This window comes from Condylura cristata, unplaced genomic scaffold (assembly GCF_000260355.1).
Source record: "Condylura cristata isolate star-nosed mole 26May11 unplaced genomic scaffold, ConCri1.0 scaffold00008, whole genome shotgun sequence".
NCBI lineage: Eukaryota > Metazoa > Chordata > Mammalia > Eulipotyphla > Talpidae > Condylura > Condylura cristata.
In genome coordinates, this window is record NW_004567109.1 from 55,857,472 (window position 1) to 55,879,352 (window position 21,881).

The 21,881-nt window shown below is 46.4% G+C and overlaps 1 protein-coding gene across 2 annotated transcripts in view; it reads right to left on the reverse strand.

Annotated features, from left to right (window-relative positions):
- The window catches only part of SLIT3 (slit homolog 3 (Drosophila)), a 580,975-nt gene that overhangs the window by 112,659 nt on the left and 446,435 nt on the right, over window positions 1-21,881 (reverse strand). For both annotated transcript variants that reach the window (XM_004679197.2, XM_004679196.2), the window contains exons 7-9: window positions 20,125-20,196; window positions 14,347-14,510; window positions 5,532-5,673 (exon numbers count right to left, since the gene is read on the reverse strand). In XM_004679197.2, coding sequence (XP_004679254.1) covers window positions 5,532-5,673; window positions 14,347-14,510; window positions 20,125-20,196 — 378 coding nt within the window. The remainder of the gene's footprint in view (window positions 1-5,531; window positions 5,674-14,346; window positions 14,511-20,124; window positions 20,197-21,881) is intronic.

Consider the following 21,881-nt stretch of genomic DNA (forward strand, 5'->3'; position numbering starts at 1 on the left):
GTGGCGACTTCAGCCATTTATTCTCTGCATTGATCTACCCTGGTTCCTCCGTGTTTCCTTAATTAACTGTCATCTGCAAACATGCAATGGAACGCAGTATGTTTTCTAGCAATCCACAGTCAACACAGTACCAGAGAGACTGGGGGTGGGGTATAGCTGGCGCTGGTGACTTGAAAGAGGTTCTGGAGCTGGGTGGGCATGTTGGTGGTAGTGTGGCCAAGTGTTGGTCATGGCAAACACCTATTTACTGAGATTTCTTCACATGTGAGAGACCAACTTGCTATTTTATTCTTTCAATAATACTATAAAGTGAGTAGTAATATTGATACACCCATTTTGAGGACGAAGAGGCCAATTTATCTAAGCAGAGATTAGACTTGAACCAAGGTTGGTCAGAATCGGATGTCTGGGCACTAAACATCTAGGCTCTACTGCATGTCCCCCACTCCAGGAGCCAGCCCCCCACCCCTTGTGAGAGTGATTGTTTTTACTCTTTCCCATGTGTGTTAGTCTACACTTGACCTGGAACTCTTGTTAGGAAGTCCAGCTACATTTATTCTTTCCCAAAGTCACCCTGGGTAATTTGATCAGAGAACAGAAAACTCAGGAGTCCAGAGGGGCAGCTCTTGATGCTTCTCTCTTTCCAGTTCCCTACAAAGTTATGTTCTGGGCTGACTTCTGGGTCGGACCCATTCTATCCCTCCCTTTCTTTGCCTTTTCTCCTAGTGATGCTGCAGAAGGGCAATGAGTCTTAGACTCACCTACTGAGCTTATATGTTTGGTTGACTGCAGAAATGAAGGATGAGGGCCTGTGTGACATGAGTCATTCCTAACCTGTTTTGCAGAACACCTGGTATTACCTGCAGGAAGCAGAGGCACAGACCTCAAATTAGATTTGTCCAGATGCCACCAAAAGAGAAATTTTTTTCTTAGTCGTCTTAGGAAAAAAAGTATACATGAGAAATAGTATGGGAATCTGAGACTTCACCATTTCATCTTGCTGCATAGGTATACAGGTGCTGAAGTTTTTTCTCTTTGGATTCCACTTAATTGCTAATTTTCTATGCATTATTTTTGCTTAATCTTCATGGGAAATCTCTAGTTAATGTCAAAAAACTCATTTTGCAAAGAAGGGTTTGGAGTAAGAAATATACCTGGGAGAGGCATATCTGGGTTCAAACTCAGGAAACCCGAATAAATAGCAAAAAATAAAATTAACCTGAATTGTTCTGCTGCCTGATCAGTTTCCCCTTTATGCCACCTGTCTCCTCCTTCCACATGGCAGCCCCTCAGAAACCTGGTGTCTCAGAATATTTCCAGAACCACTAATGTTGGTGATTTCAAGAGTCCTTTAGCAGTTTTGTTCTGTTGGCTGCTTATTTGATGGCAAACAGAATAGTGGAAATACTTACTTTCATTGAGCAGATAAAATAGTGTTCACCTCTCTATCCCAGATAAACAGAGGGGTTGAGAGGACGTAAAGTGGAGTGGGGGCTACCTTCTCCCTAGGTGCTTACTTATGACCTGACACTGAAGTCATCCACAGTCTTTCTCCATCAGCTCCATTCACTGCAGCAGCAGAGCACAGGAGCCAGTGAAGGAGCTTCTTGCTGGTAAACAGCAAAACAGAAGGCGGGCAGAAAGGAGGATGGGGCTGGAGGCACAGATGGTCCCTCTCAAGCTTTGAGGATCCAAGAAGGTGGGCTAAAGGTGAAAGAACAGAAGAGATGGTGGGCCTCTGAGTCTTCCCTGAATTTCTCCCTACTGGAGGCTGGAACCTGTTCAGAGAGACAGCAGGAGCACCAAGAACAGTGCTACTGGTAAGGCTCAGTTTCATGGAAAATCTGCAGTCAATCATCTCCCTGTGGGTTCTCTGGAAGAAAGCTATTTTTGGAGGAACTAGCTCTGCTGCACAAGGAGACCAGCACACAGGCCTCTGAGCCAACGGAATCCGAGAGTCTGCCAGATTGCCTTGCATGGAGATGGCCTTCTCTCTCCCAAAATGTCAGGGAATACAGAACGCCTCTCAAGGTTTCAGGGAACCATGATTGGCTAAAGGTTGAGGGCAGGGGGGAGAGACCCGATGCGCTGTCAGGCAAATCTAAGGAGAAAGGGTAAGTCAGGATGACACAGGTGGTCATGGACACTAGAGGGAAATTCTGAAGGATAAAAAGAGTAAGTCACATTCAGGTGTCCTATAGATGATATATCAGACACTCTGGAATCATCCCGGGATGCATCCTGCAGCTTCAATGCTCTGCTCCCTTTTTCCTCATCTTTTAACCTCCCCATCTGCTCATTTTCTCTCAGCACTGAGGAAGCACCTAGCTGCTTAAAAGACTCTCAGGCCAGCACAGGCTTCTGTCTTGGGGAAAACACAGGTTTCCTGCTCAAAGTCTTCTCCATCACTTCTCCCAGTGCCCTCCTAACCACATCCTCTTGAGGCCTCAGCTTCATTCCATCACAGAGGAGTCCCAGGCAATCTGTCTGGTAGGTTGTGGGTGTCCTATAAGCGTGGATATTTCCACGTCTGCATACATTTGCATGAAGATGAGCTGACACCAGGTTCAATTCACAATGCGAGCAAGTGGTTTTCTAGAACCAACTGTCTCAATCATAACTTCCAAAGATCTGAGCTAGCTCTGCAGGGGGTTCATGTCCTCAGGCAGCTCCAGCTCCTAGGATGTGGTTTTTAACCTTCTTATCTTGTGAAATAGAAGTGGCAATGGTGGTAAACACAGCCCCCCTCATGAGGCCCCCATGTGCCAGTACAATGCTAAGAGGCTACAACACACTCACTTAGCTCCCACCAGAAACATTAAGAAGATGCCATTTCATTGAGGAACCAAGGTCTAGCAGAGATATTTGCACTGGCTAAAAGGCAGGGCCGGAGTCATAATAAGGCTCTCCCTGGCTCAACAGGTCTATACTCTTAAATAGCTGGTTGTTCACAGCTACTTATTTGTGGAAAAACCAAGGCCAAATCTAGACTTTGGATTTCATAGACTAGATGGTTACAGACTTTTTCATTGGCCAGTTAAGGCAGACTGTGTATGTGTTACACAAAATGCACATTCATGTAATTATCTATTACAGGTCATTAAACATATATCTCACATGAGTGTTTGGATGTGTCTATAACCATATATATATATATGTATGTATGTATCTATATTCTGCCTCCAGTGTCAACATTTTGTAAAATACAGGCCATCCTGAATAACAGTAACAACATTTTTGTTACTGATATTTTTGTTCAATAGAAAAACATCACATTGTTGTTTATCTTACTTTTTCTCCTATCAGGAAAACCTCAGTAACAATCAGGCAGGCTTTAGGGAATCATACTTTTAGTTTACCAATGGTGCCTTTAAAATCCATTGTTGGGCTCTTGGGCATCTGTCTCTTCAAAGAACCCAAAACCATCAACTCAACAAATTTTTTGCTCTGCAATGTTTAGTGCAGCATTATGTGCAGTGGCTAGGGCATGGAACAGCCCAAGTGGCCACTGACAGAGGCCGGGTTAAGAATATGCGGTCTAGCCACACAATAGAAAACTATTCAGCCACAAGAAAGATGAAATGTTATTTTTTTGCAGCAAAATGGAGAACATGTGAAGGAATTATGTGCATTTAAGCAAGTCAGGATGACCATAAATATTGAACATTTATTTGGTGGTCAAGTCAATAGTGCAAAAATACAGATTAAAAACTAGCTGATACTGATGCATGAAGTGAGGCATCTGAGGTTAAGAGGGCGAGTGGAACAAGGAAAGGTCAAAGAAGTAGAAAGGATAGTGTTGCAGAAAACAAGTAATGAACACGTTACTATTTTGGAAAAAAAAAAAGCCAGGTATGTGACCAGAGTCTGGGTAGGGCGTGTCTTGCATGGATCCCACCTTTAATGTGGAGAGTTGCAGATTCTTTTTCCCAGACCCTGAGCTGTGTGCCTGTGAGGTACAGAGACATGGAGAAGGTGAGGCAGGTGGGTAAGCGCTCAGCTCCGGAATCAGGGGCTTGGGGGAAGGACCCTGCTCCAAAGTGAGCAGGAAACTGCCTTCTGTCATGAGACTATTTTTGAGATCTGGTCAGGGGAATGATATATGGAAGAAGGGAAGCAAAAGAATGAGCAGGCAGGAGTGAGGTTGAAGAGAACTTCACAGAGAGAGGCCAAGAGTGAAGGAGAGTTACAGAACAACATGAAGGGAATTGCTGGTCTTTGCTGAGAGGAACCTGGAGAACTGAGTGAAGATGGAAGGTCATATGGGGGTGAATTTCAGTCCAGCCTTTTGTTATACCTGGCATATTCCCACCTCAGGGCCTTTGCACATGTTGTTTCTGCTACCTGCAACATTCTTCCTCCAGATACCCTCTTGTTTTTACTTTCATTTACTTCCAGTCCTTCCTTGCTTCATTCCCCTCCCCCCCCCATAGAATCTACCATATCCTCACATCTTATCTAATTTATTTTGCTGTGTTTATTTTAGTTTGTTACTGCACTTTCCCCAGCAATAGTATACAAGTACCACAAAGGCAGATATTTTGCCTATTTTGTTTGTTGCTGCATTCTAAGCACGACCAATGCCCAGCCATCGAAAGGTGAAGGTAGAAAATGAAAATGATTATCATTTGAAGAGTGGCCTTGAGGTTAATGTTGACTCAATATTTACTGAGCCCAAAATGAGACAACAGCCAGCTCTAGTGTATGAGGGTGGAGGGAACAAGACTGAACTATGGGGATACATTTTACTGGCATTTTGGACATCTGTGTATCCACATGGACACATACACATACCATTTTTGTCTCTTTACTTAAACAACTCATTTAAAGAATAAACTGATTTGAAATGATGAAAGCTCAGTATTTTTTAAGATAATGGTAGCTATGGAAACAGTTCATCATTTGTATACTTCTTACCATTGCGGTTCTATAGAACACTCAGCCATGTATCAAGGACTGAATTAAGTGCTTTATATGTGCATTTCATTTAGTTTTCACCATGACCCATGAGTAATACTACAATCACCACATAATTATAAATGAGAAAAATAAAGATGAAAGAAAGCAATTATTTTGCCCCAAATCATACAGCTAGCAAATGGCAGTGCCAGGATAGAATCATAAGGCAATGCCAAGGCAGAGATTGGCAAATTTACATAAAAGGTCAGCTGGAATACATATGAGGCTTGGTGGACCATAAGTTCTTTGCTGCAGCTACTCAATATTGCCTTATGAGAAGTACGGGCAATATATAAACAAATGAGCATGGGTGTGTCCCAATCAAGTTTTATTTATAAAGAAGGCATTTTGGGCTCCCAGGTTATAGTTTGCCAAATGTAAACTCTTCAGTGGTCCATGTTCATGACCACTGAGCTGTCACACCTGGGAAATCCCAGGAGAGAAGCACTGAGATTTCTGATCTTTCTCAACTGTTAGCTTTGACAACACAACATACTTTCAGCCTACTAGGGGCTTGGCTGACACAGATAGGCAAAATGTCCAGGGATGAGGGTGGCAGATGGGACACTTACATTTCAACGATGCCCTCTGGCAAGTTGGCGGGGATCTCCGTCAAACCCTTCCCTCGACAGTCCACGATGTTATTACTGCATGTGCAGGCCGAAGGGCAGGAGATGGAGTTGGCATTGCAGGTTGGAGGCTCCGAGTGGGGGCCTGTGGGGCCAGAACACATGGTCAGCTCACGTCAGTGTGAGGAGCTGCCTGGGCTTCTGTGCCTCTAAGCCAGCTTCCCTGGGAGGCAGCTTTCCTCATAAGCTACCTGAAGTATTACCACCATCTGACTTTTCCCCTCATGGGGAAAGGGGGTGGGCATAGCTGCCACTGGCTAGATACTCAGCCAAGAGCAGAGATTCTGATCTTGACCTGTTTCTGGATTGCTCCACCTGCCCTATCATGTTGTCATCCTGGTCTTTAGAAGAGAGTGGCTCCAATCATGCATGAAAATATGCCACAGGAGTGCACCGGGACCACATTCTCAGGGTGCTCAAAGTCTGAAAGCTGACCTGGAGTTTTGGATTTTCATTGGGAACCAGATGCTGAACCTTTACTCTTTCATGGCTGGAAGCCACTTGAGGTATCAAAACCAAGTAGGAGGACAAAAGGTGGCAGAGTTTCCCCCTATGGGACACTGATGTTGTCAAAGTGGCAGAACAGTCATGGGCAGTGACATCCAAGGCATTTTCAAACAGTTTTCATGCCCTGAGAATATGCCAATAAAACTCAATTCATAGAAAAAAAAAAGGGCAAGTATAAGTTACTACATATTTTTAAAGTTAGCTCTTACTGTTTGAGGTGAGACCCAAGGTGGATTTTAAAGTGGTGAGAACTCAAAAAATGGCATCCAAGGAGCTTATTTTGAAAGTAAAATGTATTATTAGACACACATATACAGTAGCGAACTAACGTAAGATTCATATACAGTAGCGAACTAACGTAAGATTCAAAGAGCTACAAGAGCCTTAGCAACATTCTTTCACAGGTACAAATCTCTAATACAGGAAGCATGAAGTACATTCAAGCATTTTAAAGCCATTGCAAACTTTTTACATCATTACTTTTGCCTTCATATGAAGAAAGAATCTCAAGCTTGTCTATGCTTTCAAATGTTGACATCATGCTCCCAAAGGTAAACTCAACTCAGAGCCTCTCCTGGGACCCCAGGTCGTGCCTGTTGGGTCTAGACAGGAGGGGCTACTTTAATGTCCTTCCAGGACCTTTCAAGGGCAAAGAGCCATGACTGAGACCAAATTCAGACTAACGGCATGGAGCTACTTGCTGCTCAGACAGGGTACTTCTGGCTGGGAGCTGCTGTGTTGTCAAATATGAAGCATGGAAAATGCCTGCAGAAAAAGATGACGTCTGTGAAGTTGAGTCTGGGAAGCTGGTGAACCCATTTATGGTGGCTGACTAAGAGCACTGAGCAGATCTAGAAACTGAGTGAGAAAGTAGCAGGTCCTCTCTGGATTAATAGCCCTCACCCCTGGAGCAGGTCCTGCTGTAAAGGCCTGGCTTGATGCTTGTGGCTTAATTTGGAAACTTTACCTTGCCAGGAAGCACCAATTTAGTCATCAGCCTCATTTTACACACACATTCACACACTTTCAAAATTTAAAGACATCCTCTTAGCTGGAATTGAGAAAATATTCTGGTGCAAGGATTTCCAAGTCTCCATTATGACACTAGTGGATCTAGTGGAGATGACAGAAAATGCTAGGTACAACCTAACTTAGGCTAAAATACCCAAGTGGATCATTCTCTTATAGAGAGGCAATACTGGCATTGTTCTCAACTGGCAGTGTTTACATTTCTGAGAAAAACCTAATCCCAGAGAACCAGCCTGGAAGAGTCTCAGCCCATGTAAGAATCTCAGATCAAGAATGGGAGAACATTCTGGCTAAGTGGGTGTGCTCTAGAGTCACAATTTGTATCTTGTTTCTATCATTTCATACTTAGGTCCCTGGGCCTCAATCTTCCTGATCTGTAAAATGTGGGGGGGGGGAGGATAACAATACTTATTTCATAGCATGGGTTTGTTGTGAAGGCACAGAAAGTTAATGCACATGAAGTACTTAGTAATAACTGTGGCACAGAGAAAGAGCTTAGAAATGTTTGCTGTTATTGACAGGTCTGACTTTGTCACTGCCTACAGATCGTTGGGCAAGTCATAATAGCCCTTTTGAATTTTTTTTTAACCGCCAAACTCAGTGAGTGAGGAGCTGGAATGCTAACTCCAAAGTCCTTCCTGGGTCTAAAGATCAGCTATTCCTTTTCTTCAGGAACAGAAGGAGCACGACACCTGCTAGCAGCTTTCCCTCCTCTCTTTGCAGGTGACAAAGAACATCTACAGTGTGAAGGGCTCTCATCTAGTCACCCACCCGTGTATACTCGAGGGAGGATGTGAGCAATAGGGCCTTACCTGTCCAGGCTTTGTCATGCAGAAGGCTCTCTCCAAAGAGACATGACCTTCCATGTCAAGGGCAAGTGTGCCTAACAAAGCCAAAGACAACTGCCATGCTCCCAGGCACCTTCCTTTTTGGGAAATGTCAGGGGCTCAATGGAGGGCTAGAGCGTAAGGTCTCACGTTTCCCGTCTGCTCAGGTGGAGGGGGTCATTTCAGGGGAATAGCTCATCTGTCAGAATAGTCCTTGGACATGTCTTCCAGACACCATATCCAAAGGTCACATTGGCAACAGGAAGTTCTGAAATGGAGTTTTGTCAAAACTGCTCCTTCTGACTTCTCTGCTGAAGTAAATTGTTTAAACCAGACCCGAGCACAGCCATGGGGCCCCAATCTGGGTCTGTCTTAGGGTGGCTCCGATTCAGCTGGTAGTGTGTGCTACATCTCAAGGCATGTTGTCAAGGCCAGAAAGCCTTTGAAAAGATTCCTTCACCAGGTCACTAGCAACACCTTTAATTACACGGTGAGAAAGAGCATAATTACACTCCCTGTCAGCATTCCAGCCTGGTGGCTTCCCAGCCAGGTACTCCCATGCGTGGTGAGAATGTTGCTCCCATGTTGATAGAAAACACTTCAGGTTTAAATTGGGGTTGAAAGATAGGTTTGCTTTCCTTGGAAACCTTCCCTTCTGACCAATGCTGCTGGACAGAGCCCATTTCCCTTTGGGTCTCTGAGGCTGTGATGGCAGGAGTCCTTCCCTTTGCTTTCTGCTTCTGGATAGACTGAGGTGACCTTCTCTGTCTTACTGTTCTATAGCCCTGGTGCCTAAAACAGGGTCTGCCACAAAACATGGACTCAGTAAACACACCTTGGGTGAGAGGGTGAGGACACGAGTGACATGGGCCCAGAAGCCTGGCAGAGAGGACCCGCACCCATGAGCCATCTCTCTGGGAGGGGCCCGGTGGGTATGTCAGCCAGAGTGGGGAGACGGAACGGTGGTGGAGAGATGAAACAGTGGTGGTGGAGAGATGGGCAGGCATGCCTGAGCGCACATCTTTCTACCCCTCAGCCAAGTTATGGCAATGGTCATCTGCCTTGTCCCCTGGGGCTGCCTCTGAGCCTACCTCACTTGCACGGGTTGAGGTCCCAAGAGCTTCACTGAGCTCAGTCAAGCCATCATCACTCCCAACCTTTTCTGCCCACTCTTGTTGTGGGACATGGAGATGAGGGTGGAGGGGGCAGCAGGTTTCCAAGGCGGAACAATGTGAGGAAACACCTGCCTTTTTTACCCAGCAAATCTCTGACTCCAAGCTGGGAGGCACAGGGGAATAGGAACAGAATTTTTCCGCCAGAACAGAAAGAATCTACCTGTCTTGGATGGAGACGACTGCTGGGTATGTGCCTTCACACACATGTTTCTGCTGTGGACATGTTCTCACGTTCTCTACTGTTCTTGAGCAAGCCTGTCTGCTGGCTTGACCTACTCCCCTTCCTGAGATCAGAGCGAGGTGATGAACTAGTTCTCTAAGTTGTCCCACCATAAACTTGGAAGTGCACACGGAAATGCTCTTCAGCTCTTCCTTTGTAAATAAGTGCCCTTACCATCTGCCTCTGGAGTTTTAGTGGTGCTCAAAAGTTGGAGATGGAAGGATGTCCTTACCCAGAACAAGGAGATGGAGAACCATCTCTCCTCGGGGGGCCCATCTTGCCTTTCCTTAATTGCTGCTTCAACTCTGGAGTGAATCTGAAGCCAGAGCTATCTCTATGCCAAATGAAGAAGGAACTGCAATGTCTTACCATGTCTGCTGAGACTTACTGAGTGTGGGCTTGAGGGAGGCAGAGCAGAGCTCAGGGGACAGTGAAGCTGCCCTTCTTTGCTCTTTGTGGATCACCAGGGTGCTGCTGCCAGCCCAGTGGCACTCACAGAGCTAGGGGGCAGGGAGGCATCCATGTGCTAGCAGGGGGCGCCTCTCAGCCCATATCACCTGCTGCACAACTCCCTCGTGAGCTGTGCAGTGATGACCAAGGAGATTGGCTCTGACCCCGGCCACCACATATCTTCATTCGTCTGACTGGCCCCTGGGGGTGGTCCCCACACTGAGAGCAAAGGTCCTCAAGAGTCTGCCCAGGTGAGTGGGCCAAACATCACCAGACTTCAGATATGAAGGGCTGCAGAGATGGTGAGGAAACAAACAGAAGCCGGAGAGAAGAGGACTGGGGCAAGGACACAGTTGTGTCCGCGGCTCCTATAACAGGAGCTAACGTGGCTGGAATGTTTCCTATCAGCCAGATCCCGCACCACGAGCTCTGTATAGGTTATCTCACTTGATCCTTCAAAACCCTGTGACTTAGGTTCTGTCATTATTATCCCCATTAATGCTGATGAGGAAGCTAAGGAAAAAGAGACCACAGAGCAAGTGAAAACCAAAGTTCTGCCTTTGGGCCCCACGCTCTTCTTGCCATCTCTTGTGCCCAAAAGACAGCCCTCAACTTCTTTTTGTTGCCGTGAAATTGAAAACCATCAGCAGTTCAGAATCTTGGGAGACAGGAGGAGGAAAAGGCAGGACTAAGACACGGCTGGACATGCCCGCCTTTTGAGCAGCACTCCTTTCTCTTGTCTTGCAGACAACTTCATCCAGTGGTGTGCCCAGACTTGAAAAATCCAATGGTCTTGTGAGCACGTGGAAATAAATTAATTCCAGTATTTAAATTAAGCATTCTGGTTGGCCTCTGGCCTTTTAAAAGCCAACAACAGACTGCAATGACAATGGGACTCGAGCAATTATGATGAGAATATAAATGAACGTGATTTAAATACCAGAGGCATGATAATTTTGGGAATGGCTAAATAAACCTAATCATCTCATTCCTGCAATATGCAATTATGGTGTTTTAATTAAAACCTCCTAAGGAGATGGGAGGCTTGTCATGGCTTACCTTAATTATCTGTATATTTTGTAACTAGTTCTCCCATTTTTTTTTTTTTGACAAGGGGGAAGTTTCTTGTTTCCAGGGAGATATGCCTATTTCATTTTTAATAATACATGAGGAAGTGTGGATTGAGAGGTTATTATAATCAAGCACTGTCATCTGGGACTCCTGAAAATATAAGACCTGGTCCCTTATTACTCGAAGACAAGGTTCATCTTCATGAAAAGCTGTCTCCCATTCAAGTAGAGGTGTGATATGTGTGGAAAGACTCAAAGGGGTTCTGAGGAAAGTGGTCATTTGACTCAAGAGGTCAAATACTTAATGAACCCCTTGAATTACAAATGGTGACTTGTAGAGATGTTCTCTGATGAAGGAATCAGAAAATTGGCACATAGAAGATGAATTCTAGAGTTTAACCTCCTAACATAAACTCTTACAGTGAAGATGGGAAAAGCAGAACCACCAAAAACTTGCTACTAATAACCTGAGCTGCATTGTGAGCATGAATTTTGATAAAGTCTGGTTCAGACAGCTGAGTCCCTGGCTCTGGAGTCTTCTGCTTGAAATAAGTCAACAGTGAAATGCTTCCATCAGTAGCCAAAGGTAAAGTAAGTGGCCCAGTTGTACACATTAAACAAAATGTTAATAAGAAGACAATCTTCTACCTTCATGAAAAATTCCCAGGTGTCACCCCAGAAGAAGAAAATGAATTCCTCTAATGAGCCCCCCACAAGAGAGAGGCTGCAGTGCTAGAGCATGCCGCCAGCACATTTCTGGGGTAGCTGGACTGATAAGGAGCCCAGAGCTGGGGACTTCTGGGGTGATGAGGCTGGGCTCCAGACAGCTGGATTTAATTCAAAGGGAGATATCAGAGACTTGGTGGGCAGGGCCCTCCCAGGCTGAGCGAGATAAAGCTCTTTCCTGTCCCTGGAGTCACATGTTTGTTGAATTTTCTGATGCCATTTAGGGGCCCAGGGAGGTCTTCCTACGCTGCCTTCACGGGGACACTGGAGCTGAAACCACAGAGATGGCATGCCTAGTGTGGGCAGATGACCTCTATTTATAAGAGATGTTCCTGTCCCTCCCTTCTTGAATGAAGTTCTCTTTCTGAGTTGGGGGCGGGGGCGAGTGAGGACTTGCTTGAAAAGAAAACACTGATGGTTTTGAGGTTAAAACAACTACAATCAGGTTTACAAAAAGCAGTCTCACTCAGCTGCCTCCTGGGCTTTGCCGTGGGCCAGGGCCTGCACCTCCAAATGTCTCTGTGTGTATGTGTGTGTGCACGTGCGTGCCTGGTATCTCTGTGTATGGGATGTGTACGGGGTGGTCAGCATCGGAAATGTGCTATTCACTTCCTGCATGTGCACAGGCTAAGTCTTGCTCTCTAACTAGCTTTATCAGTCATCAGAGAGGTGGTGCTTTTTGGAGGGTGGCTCCTCCTGCATCCACTCAGTGCTGGTGGTGGTTCATTTATCATGCATGTTCAATTAACCAGCACCCCACAGACAGTAAACCTGCTTGGAACATTTCAGAAAATAAGCCACACAGCATTCTACTTTTTAACCTATGAAAGTCTGATGAAGGCATTTAAAGAATTCCTCATGCACAGATATGTTGTTCACCTACATTCATATCCATGGTGAGTGGATAGAACTTAATAACATAGTCATGTCTGGCATCTGTGGAAAAATTCCTCCTGTCCTCAGAGACACCCAGTTTTGTACTAAGAAGCTACGGTGACCATCACAAGCAAAGGGTTAATCTCCATAAAAAGGGGAGGTGACGGGATGCTGTTGTGTAGCTAAGAATTAAACCCACCCATTAGATCCAGCTACTTCCAGGGAAGGAGATATGGGGTACTAGCAGTTGCAGGAGTTTTGGGGCTGGCCTTCCTCCCCTGGATCTGGGACCCTGATGGCTGCTGGCTAAGTCATGACTTGCCACTCCTGAAACGGGAAGTCCCGTAAAGGGACTGAGACGTGCGCAGCGTTAAGCCCGGCCCCAACCCCTAATGATGTGTTTTAACATTCTCTCTAATGAGTTTTTCTCACTCGCTCACAGATGACTCCGGCACTCTATAATTATTTCTTTCACTGGTACTTATGCCGATATTGTACCCTTTGCCTAATAATTACTGTAATTACAGTCACTATATCTGAGTTTGGTGCCTGTGTGATAAACGGTTTTATTGTATGTGTTTGATGGGAAGTGATTTCTAAGTGGGTGTCTATAGGAAATTATTGAGGTGCTGCTCTGAGACACGTTAAAATGTTTTTGGATAATTAATAACTTGACAGAGTAGCAACATGACGGGAGGAAGCAGGAGAGAAGGAGATGACATTAATTCAAGGAACATTCTACCTAAGGGTGCAAGAGGGCCAATCTGCACTTTGCAACCCTCTCTGGAGGGCCCAGCAGTTTTTGCGCCCTCATTAAACAACTGATAATGAAAATGGCAACGGAGGAGAAAAGCAGGAAGGGCACTCATCACTAGCACTCAGTGACCTACTGCTCTTCCATGCCTGAACACTGGAGCCTCCCCATTTTCCCACAGATCAGCCATTAGGGGATACAGGGCCCCATGCCAGGACTGGGTTGCTGGGACATCAGCAATGCCTCTTTGGGAAACTACTCAACCCATGACTTTGTCTTTTGAGGAAATTAGGATTCGTGCTACTTCTTTGCCAGCAGAAAAGGGGAGAGTTGGTGGAAGCAGAGGATTGTCAGCCAAAGTGAAAACAAACAAGCGAGCAAATTTAGTACCTCGCTGGAAAGCCACATCTTTCTGGGACAATCTTAGCCATCACTGGGCCCCCTCCCATCCCTGAAGATCTAGACGGCCTTTCCTTATGTCTGGACTCAGGTCTGCTTTCTGTATGATGTAGACAGTCTGGGCTTTTATTGTGTTTCAGTTACCCACAGATCAAACTCTTGTGTTTGCTCAGCACATTTGGTGAGTCACTAAACTATAATAATTAAACTCCACTTATTAGTGCTTACTGGAGTGAGCAGTATTATGCCAAGTGCTTTCTATGCCTTGTTTCAATGGAGCCTTCCACCATCCCTGAATTATCTACGATTATTATCTCCATTCTGCAGCTAGGTGATCACTTGTCCATGTTACACATTGGCAAGAGGCAGAGCAGGATGACCCCACATCCTCCATGACCCTACTTCCCAGTTTCAGTGAGTAACTAATAGGACCAGAAAAATGTTCAGCAAATGCCAATGTACCTAATCTGTATGGGCTTTCTTACCATGGACAGACTGAGAGGCTTAACTGAAAGGGATCTATGAATTCTTTGCACATTTTCTTTCCCCAGTGACAAGAGCACCTTTGGGTGCTCAGAGTGGAATGACTACCATGCATGAGGGCAAGCTATGGGGTTCTGCCCCAGATTCCTGGCTGGGATGTATGCTCAAGACCAGGGAGATGTCAGGGCGAGCTCGAGGGTGGGGAGTCACGCCACAGGCGGGTGGATAGCGGGCAGTCTCACCTGGACACACGTACTCCTTCTTCTGTACATCTGCCACATTGAAGCCTCGCAGGTGCACAGGAGCCATGCACAGGGTGAACTGGCCGACGGTGCGTCGCTGCCGCAGCCAGTCTGAGAGCCAGGCCAGGTGGCAGTCGCAGTACAGGTGGTTGGAGTGGAGGCGCCTGGGGAAGGAAGCGGCAGCATGAAGAAGGGAGGCTTCATGGAACGGGCCGTATCTTGCACCCTTGCCCAGCACCATCATTCCCAGCACCTAGGGATGCCTTTCCCTCTGCAAATCCTATTGACCACAGGGGCCTCCGCCCTTCTATTGCTAAGCCACAAATGACAGTTATCTTCACATACAGCCCACATCCAAAGAAAGCCTCCAGGACCTGACATTCTCCACTTCTTAATAATAATTCCACCCTTTTCTTTGCTCAAGAAAGCCTCAGCACCCAGGAGAGGAGATGTGCTGCCTGATGCGAGGCCTACTTCAGAAGGGGAGACTTGTCCTCAAATATCAATTCTGTAGCTGGAGTGAATTTTACACACAGGGCTCAGAACAGCTGCTCAAGCTCAATAGCCCAGTCTGTGGTGGCACCGTGGCCCATTTCTGGTGCTGTTCCTCCTCCACCCCATTTCCCCTTCCTTTCTTCCTTAGGCTTCTCTTTTAATGGCCCCACTGCCTATAACACTAGTGAGTCTGAAACCACTTCTGTGTGTATCATCCAGTGTGAGTGAGCAGAGAAGGGGCCTCCGGGAAGGATGTACCGTCTCTCCATCCTTCCAGCTAAGCAGACCCCTGCACTGCCAGCTCCCCAGGGTCTCCTCCTTTCCTCCCCAAGTTCAGTTCTACCCACTGTATTTGCTATTCTGATTAAGGTGTCTCTGAAACTGGCTCCAGGACTCTTTGACTTTCTCCCTCCACTGGCTGCTGTAAATAAGATTTCCTAGAATGATCTTTAGGTTTCACTTCTGTGTGTGTGTGTGTGTGTGAGGGAATCCCAACCAGCTGAATTTCCTTTCCATGACTTCGGGGTGGGGTGTAAGCTAAAGATGCCAGGGGCTGTTAAAGCTTCTTCCCCAGGCTTTCTCTACCAGGGAGTTAAATTTCTACATCTCCTACAACCCTAAGTCATTATAAATAGATGAGTTTTAGGCACATCAGCTTGTCATTTCAAATGCTCAATCCTGTACATGCTAATCAGCCAGTAGTATCTTGGGACTCTCAAGTACTGTGTCAAGCCAACTAATACTGAGTGGCAGCCCAGAGCAATGGTTCGGGCAACCTCCATGCCTGAAATGGAGAGAGCTCAAGGGCTCTTGACCACACTCCATTTAGTGGAAGGTCAACATCACTCGACATCAGCCAAGTACAGCTGAGTGTGCTGCGTGCCAGTGGAGTCTTCTTGCCATCTGTGGGTGCAAACATTTGGCAGGGTGGGGTCATGGGGGCTAGGGGTGGGAGCAGATTCCTTCCTACAAGACTGACTGAATGAACCCATATCCCACCACATGTCATGTTTGTACTGAAAGATATTTTGAAAAGATTTTTATGATTTTGCTTTAAGATAATTTGGTGCTGTAATGTTGCTTTTGTTATTTCAGAGGCCGCATTTTATGGCTGAACACATTCTCATTGCCTCCAAGACCCCAAATACAGTGCCTGTAAGGGGCCCCTAGGCCCTCTTTGAGGTTCCAGTCTCAAAACATCCTCCCTCCCCCACAACTCCCCAGCTCATTACTGCTGAAGCAAGAATAGTCTCTCTTCATCTAGCATTCCAGAAAGAGATGCAACAGACCAGAAGGGGTAGGGCAGGCAAAACCCCACATTGAAGGAAGGCCTTCAGCTCTAAGGGGGAAAGCCAATCCTCTGTTCACTCCACCAACATAACTGCTTTGTGCCAAGGGTAGAGTGGTGCCTGGGGGTGGCTCAAGGCTGGTTATTGAAAGAGCATAAAGGAAAGAAGGGGATTCCTTGTTCCTGCTGGGACTGCCTGGGAAATTATAGTGTAAGTGATTAGGATCTGTTTCCTGACCCATCAGTGAGAGAGGGGGAAAGGAGGAGGGAAAAGATGAGGGGTATGGAGGAGAGGGAGAGGTTTCTATGGCCAGTTAGCTTCCACCAGGAAGCTGTTGCCTAGGAAAATGGCAACAGTTGATAGGTTCTTGGTGACAAGGTGGAGCAGAGGCAAGCTGCAAAGACACACACAGGCTGAGGGTCTGGGCTTCATTTGTGTGCCCGAGAATCAGAGGAGCTGAATGAGAAAGGCAGAGGCCCTCCTTGGCCTGAGACAAGGGAGCTGGAGGAGCAGGGATTCACCGTGAAGCCTGCCTGGTGGATCAATGAGAACAAATTCCCGTCAGTTCCAATCAGGGATAAGAGATCAATGGAAACAAAAAAGAGGCTTAAGGTAAAGTCAGATTCTTACTGATGATTAATTTCTAGGATAATCAAAATGTCAGAGGTTTCCATTTTGGAAGATTCTATTAGATTGGCTTTCTCAGGCCCCACTGGCTAGCTCCAAGCTACTTCTCTCCTTGCTCTTGCTTACATGGTCCCTGTGCCTTCGTATGTGCAGGTTCCTCCCCTCAAGTGGGACAATGAAGTTCTCACTTCTAGGCAACTAGCCCTAGAAGAGGGAATAATGAACAAAACTGTACTGGAAGCCACATGAAATCTCTTGTCAAAAGCCCAGAGCAGTGGGTGGGGCCAGATCCCCTATTGGAATTTTACCGGCCAGAAATGCTGGGGGGGTGGGGGGGTTGTGTGTGTGTGTGTGTATGGAGGGGGGGTAAGGGGGGAGGGTGTCAAGCTAGGGATTCTTCCAAACTGTCACTTCCACCCTGTTTGGGAGAGCAAATGAAGCAGTATCATTCCCAAATGGTAATATTTAAAGAAAAATGATCACAACAGTCGTGAGCTGTGACCCTGGATACTGCAGTATTGCTAATCCTCTAGTGAGCACGGAAGTGAGTTATTTAATTCTGATGGGTCTGATGGCCATGCCACAGGGAGAGTGGCCCCCAGTGGCTTTGATTGTGGAATCCCCTGCCCCCCTCCCCTCAATTCCCTGAAACTGTCTCTTCTGTTTCTGTTCTGTTGCCAAGACTATGCACAGGCTCTGACATCAAACTCTCAGATCTGAGCGTGGCTCTGTCCTTTCTGACTTTGACTTGGGTCTCAGCATATTCATCTGTAAAGTTGGGGTGTTGATGGTGCTGCTTTCCTAGAGCCATTGTCAAGGTTGTAACGATTCATGGGACATTCTTAGGATAAGGCCTGGAACACTGGAAATCATGGAAGAAATGCCTACTACAGTTCTCATTTCAAGGCAACTAGCCCCAGATTTGTCTCCTCCCAATCCATGACCTGGTCCGCAGGAGGCTATCATTTCTTATTTAGACACCAAGGCATCAAGGTGGGTAGATGGCTCCTCAATGTGGTTTTGCAATCTTTTGTTGACAGAGACATGTTGGCCAAACCACCTTTGCAGACTATAAGGTGAATGAATACAAATGCCAATTTGTTAAAGGTGCCTTTTAGCCAGAGATACTAAATTAAATTTCCAGCAAATCCTTTTAGAAAGGGCCAGTGTTCATTTTCTATAAAATGTGGCTTTCTGAATTCAATATAAAAGCTTTCCTTTAGAAATCCCATTTATGACTTCCTTCCTCTCTCTTCTTCCCCCCTCCCTTTCTCCACCACTAGTCTCCCCCCTCCCAACTTTAATTACAGTGAAGGGGGATTAGTCAGCTCAAATCTCCTGGGAGTTCTATTCAGAGCTATCTCTGAAATTAAACTAAAGAAAAAATGGCAGCAGACAGGGAGCAAAGAGAACAGATTAGATTGATTGATTGATCTGAACCCATCAGATGAGTATTTAGGACCACAGGGAAGAATGACAACAGAAACAAGGAAGAAAAGACTTCCTCCACCCCAAACTCTGACAAAACACTCAAGATCCAGACGCAGCCATGTCCCCCTGTCCCAGTGGGTCAGCTCATCTTCTTCACTGCTGCTCTAAACTGGAAATACGAGAAGGAAAGTCTACATCAAAGAGGAGCAGCCTGGGGGTGCAGACTTGGGGGGGGGCGGTGTCCTTAAGGTGACTTTTGTTTTCTTGGCCAGGAGTGCTGGGCCTCATTGTTCCACTCATGTGAGGTTTTCTGGGGACATGATGAACTCTTTGAAGACTCAGTGGCTTTTCCTTAAAACTCCACTACTCTAAAAAGTGATGGAAATGGAGAGATATTTCTGGCTGAAGAATGCTATTCTGTGAGGGATCAAAGGGAGGATGAAGGAACACTGATGGCAGCTGCTTCATTTCTTCTTGAGAAAAACTGGTATTTAATGAGTATGCGGTATGACCCAGCACGCCACATTTGATTCCAGGACAGCATGGAGATAAACATTTCTGAACTCAGGGCTCTGGAAGACAGAGAGATAAAGAAACCTGCCCAGAGCGAGTGACAGATTTTACAAGTAAACTTGGGTCTGCCTGACACCCAGTTCTGCATTCTTTGGCTGCAGCATCCATTGCTTAACTGCACTGCTTTCTGGTCCATTCTCTTTTGAGATGAGGTGACTTTCCACCAATTGCAGGGGCCCCAGACTTTATCAAAATCTCCTGGAGGTCACATTTTAAAAAGACGTCTGGCCCCACTCCCAGAGGTGGTGATTCCAAGGGCAATTTTGCTTTTTTAAATGCCTTCTCGGTCATGCTGATGCTCACAGTGTGGAGGCCCCAGTGTGAGAACCACTGCGCTAAGGAAATTCAAATCTTTGTGGATTCCATGTTGCTCAAACCCATAGATAAGCCAGTGGCTTGGTATTTGGTCCATACTTCTGGATAATTAGTATGATAATAATTATAAAACAATCAATGTTATTGATTGTTTGCTACATGCTAGGCACTTATACTGAATCTCATCTGATCCTCACCCCCATCCTTATTTATAGCAGAGAGAACAGAGATCCCAGGCTTAAAAAGGGCCCAAAAGGGATTCCAAGCCTTTGCCTTGGCCTTCAATGCCTTTGGCTGGAAGCTTCTGGATGCTAGCACTCTCTCTATCTGTGCTGTGAGGAAAGCACCATCGAGGCTCCACCAACACAAGGAGAGAATCCAGAATGAATCTGTGAAAAGATCTACAGAGCCCAGTGCAGAAAAACTTACAAAAGGGGTCCTGGCTGAGAGCATTTCCTAGGCAATGAAGGCAACAGCTCTGCTCTCAGTAGGGGCTGTGATGAGGGAGAATCTTTTGGAGTATACGCACTGCTCCCACTCTCCCAGCATATTAAAGGTAAAGAACCAGGGTGCAGCATTCCACATGAGTGTCATCCAGCAAGTGTGCAGGAGGGAAGTTGCGAGAATGGCCGCAAGGAGGGACTAACACTCCCTTTTGGCCATTGGTTGCACTGGGCAAACAGTGGACAGCACTGGCAATGTGGCAGAACTGCTAGCGGTACATGAATTGGCCAGGGAAGTGGCGAGTCAGTAGGTCCCAGTTCTTTATGTTCTGTAATGAACTAACAGTATTAAACGTTCCCATCAAGATGGCAAACACAAAGAATTCCCATGTCCTGGGGTGAAAAGAAATGAGTCGAGCGGCTATGGAATAGGGGTTCCGGAGGGACTGTGAGCCTTTCCCCCTTCCACCCTCATTCACCCTCATAGCCCTCAGGTAGTAGCGGAGGAAGGCAGCCATTGGCTACAGGAACCTATGCCCAGCCCCCACAGCTCAGGGGGCTGCACTTGGGCTGCAGGTGGGGAAGAGTCAGGGGCTTTTACTCACAGAGTTCGAATCTTCGGCATGTGGTTGAAGCTGGTGACCAGGATGCGGCTAATGTTGTTGTTGTTGAGGGTGCTGTGGAGAGAGGAGAAGGGAATGGTTCATAAAGCAGCAGCATGAGCAGGGTGGAGGCACCCGGGTGTGGGTGGATGGTGGGGCGGGGGTGGGTGTGACTGCAAGTAGGACCATGGAGCAGTAGCGATGGAGCAGCTGGAGTGAGGGTACCACTGCCAGAGCTCAGAGACCCTGAAGCCTTTTCCAAGAGATCCCACATCCCTGCTGCTGTCCTTTTAGTTCTCCTGACCCACCTGAAGCAACATTTCGGCTTCCTGAACTCCTACTGGGCAGAGAGCGCCCTGTTAGACATCTCTGATTCTTACAACTACAATGCCAGTTACATGTCATCACCCTCTTCTAGGAGAGAAGACGGACATACATCATTTTGCTTAGTGACACACAACCCTGCAAGGTTGGAAATGAGGCGTTTGGGCTACAGAGAAGTAAAACAACTTTTCCAAAACTCCAAGCTGTTTAGTACTGGAAACGGAATGTGACCCTGGTATTCTTTTACTCCAAACTTCTTCCTCTCCACTGCATGAACAGGATGCTCTCTGTCAATTGAGTATATTCAATATTTTTTCCAGGCATCTTTTGACTCTCCAAGCACATCTGAAAGCGAGCCTGTGAGCTCTACAAGGACAGGGATTAATCCTCCTCTTTCTCTTGTGCTCCATGCCAACAGACAGGAGCACCTCCAGAATACCATTAGCACTAACTGGTATCCTTGGACAGGGAAAAGGGAAGAGATGAGAGCTCCATAGGGAACCAGGATGACACAAGCAGCCCAAGAATGAAATCGAGTTGTAGACAGGCAGTTCAGCACTGGGATGCATAGGTCCCTTCCTTCTAGAGGAATCTATTGTGGAGACCCAAGGAAGGTGTGGCATATTACATTCAGATCCATTAGCTGAATGAAGCCACCCTCCTGGGAAAGCTAGGTCTAGTTCTCAGCTTTACAGTCCATGCCTGCCTAGTCCATGCCTAGAGTTGATGCATCATCGAGTGCACAAGCTAGACACAGCCTGTGGCGCAATTCCTTTATGGTGACCACCTGCGCTGTGCTCTGCTCTGCTTCTCCCAGGACATATCAATGTCCTCAGCAACCTGACTCTTCTTACCCTCTTGCAGCCCCACTGGGCCAGGAAGGAGCCTGGCTTTGGAAGCTTCCATTGGTTAAGCAAACTTATTTTGCCCTTGGTTCTTGGCAAACACATTCTCTTCCTCTTAAAACTTCTTAAGTTTTAAGCACTGAAAGGCTGAACAATTTTCTACCTTGTGCATTACAACAGTGTCATGACCTGGTTCACACATGTGTTGTATGGGTTCAGTTAAACAGAGGCTGCCCTTTTATCAATACTGGTAGAAAGAGTCCAATGCTGTTCTGATCACTACTATTAACCCCACTCCCAAACTCCATAGAATTGAAAAGGAGCTTTGTTCCACATACAGTGGCCCCCACAGCCACCTCCAATGGTGCCTGCACAGATTCCTGCCTTACTTGATGGTGACCTCAGCTCATAGCAGGAATCCAGTCATCACATCTCCATCACTGCTGGCTATTCAATTCTGATCCCTGGTCAACTTGGCATTTGTTTGACCAATAAGGTTAGGAGGAAATCTGTTTACCCTAAGGCACAGGTCCTCACCTTCCTCCCTTCCTCCTATATTTATTATGCATCTACTGTAAGTCTGGCCAGGTA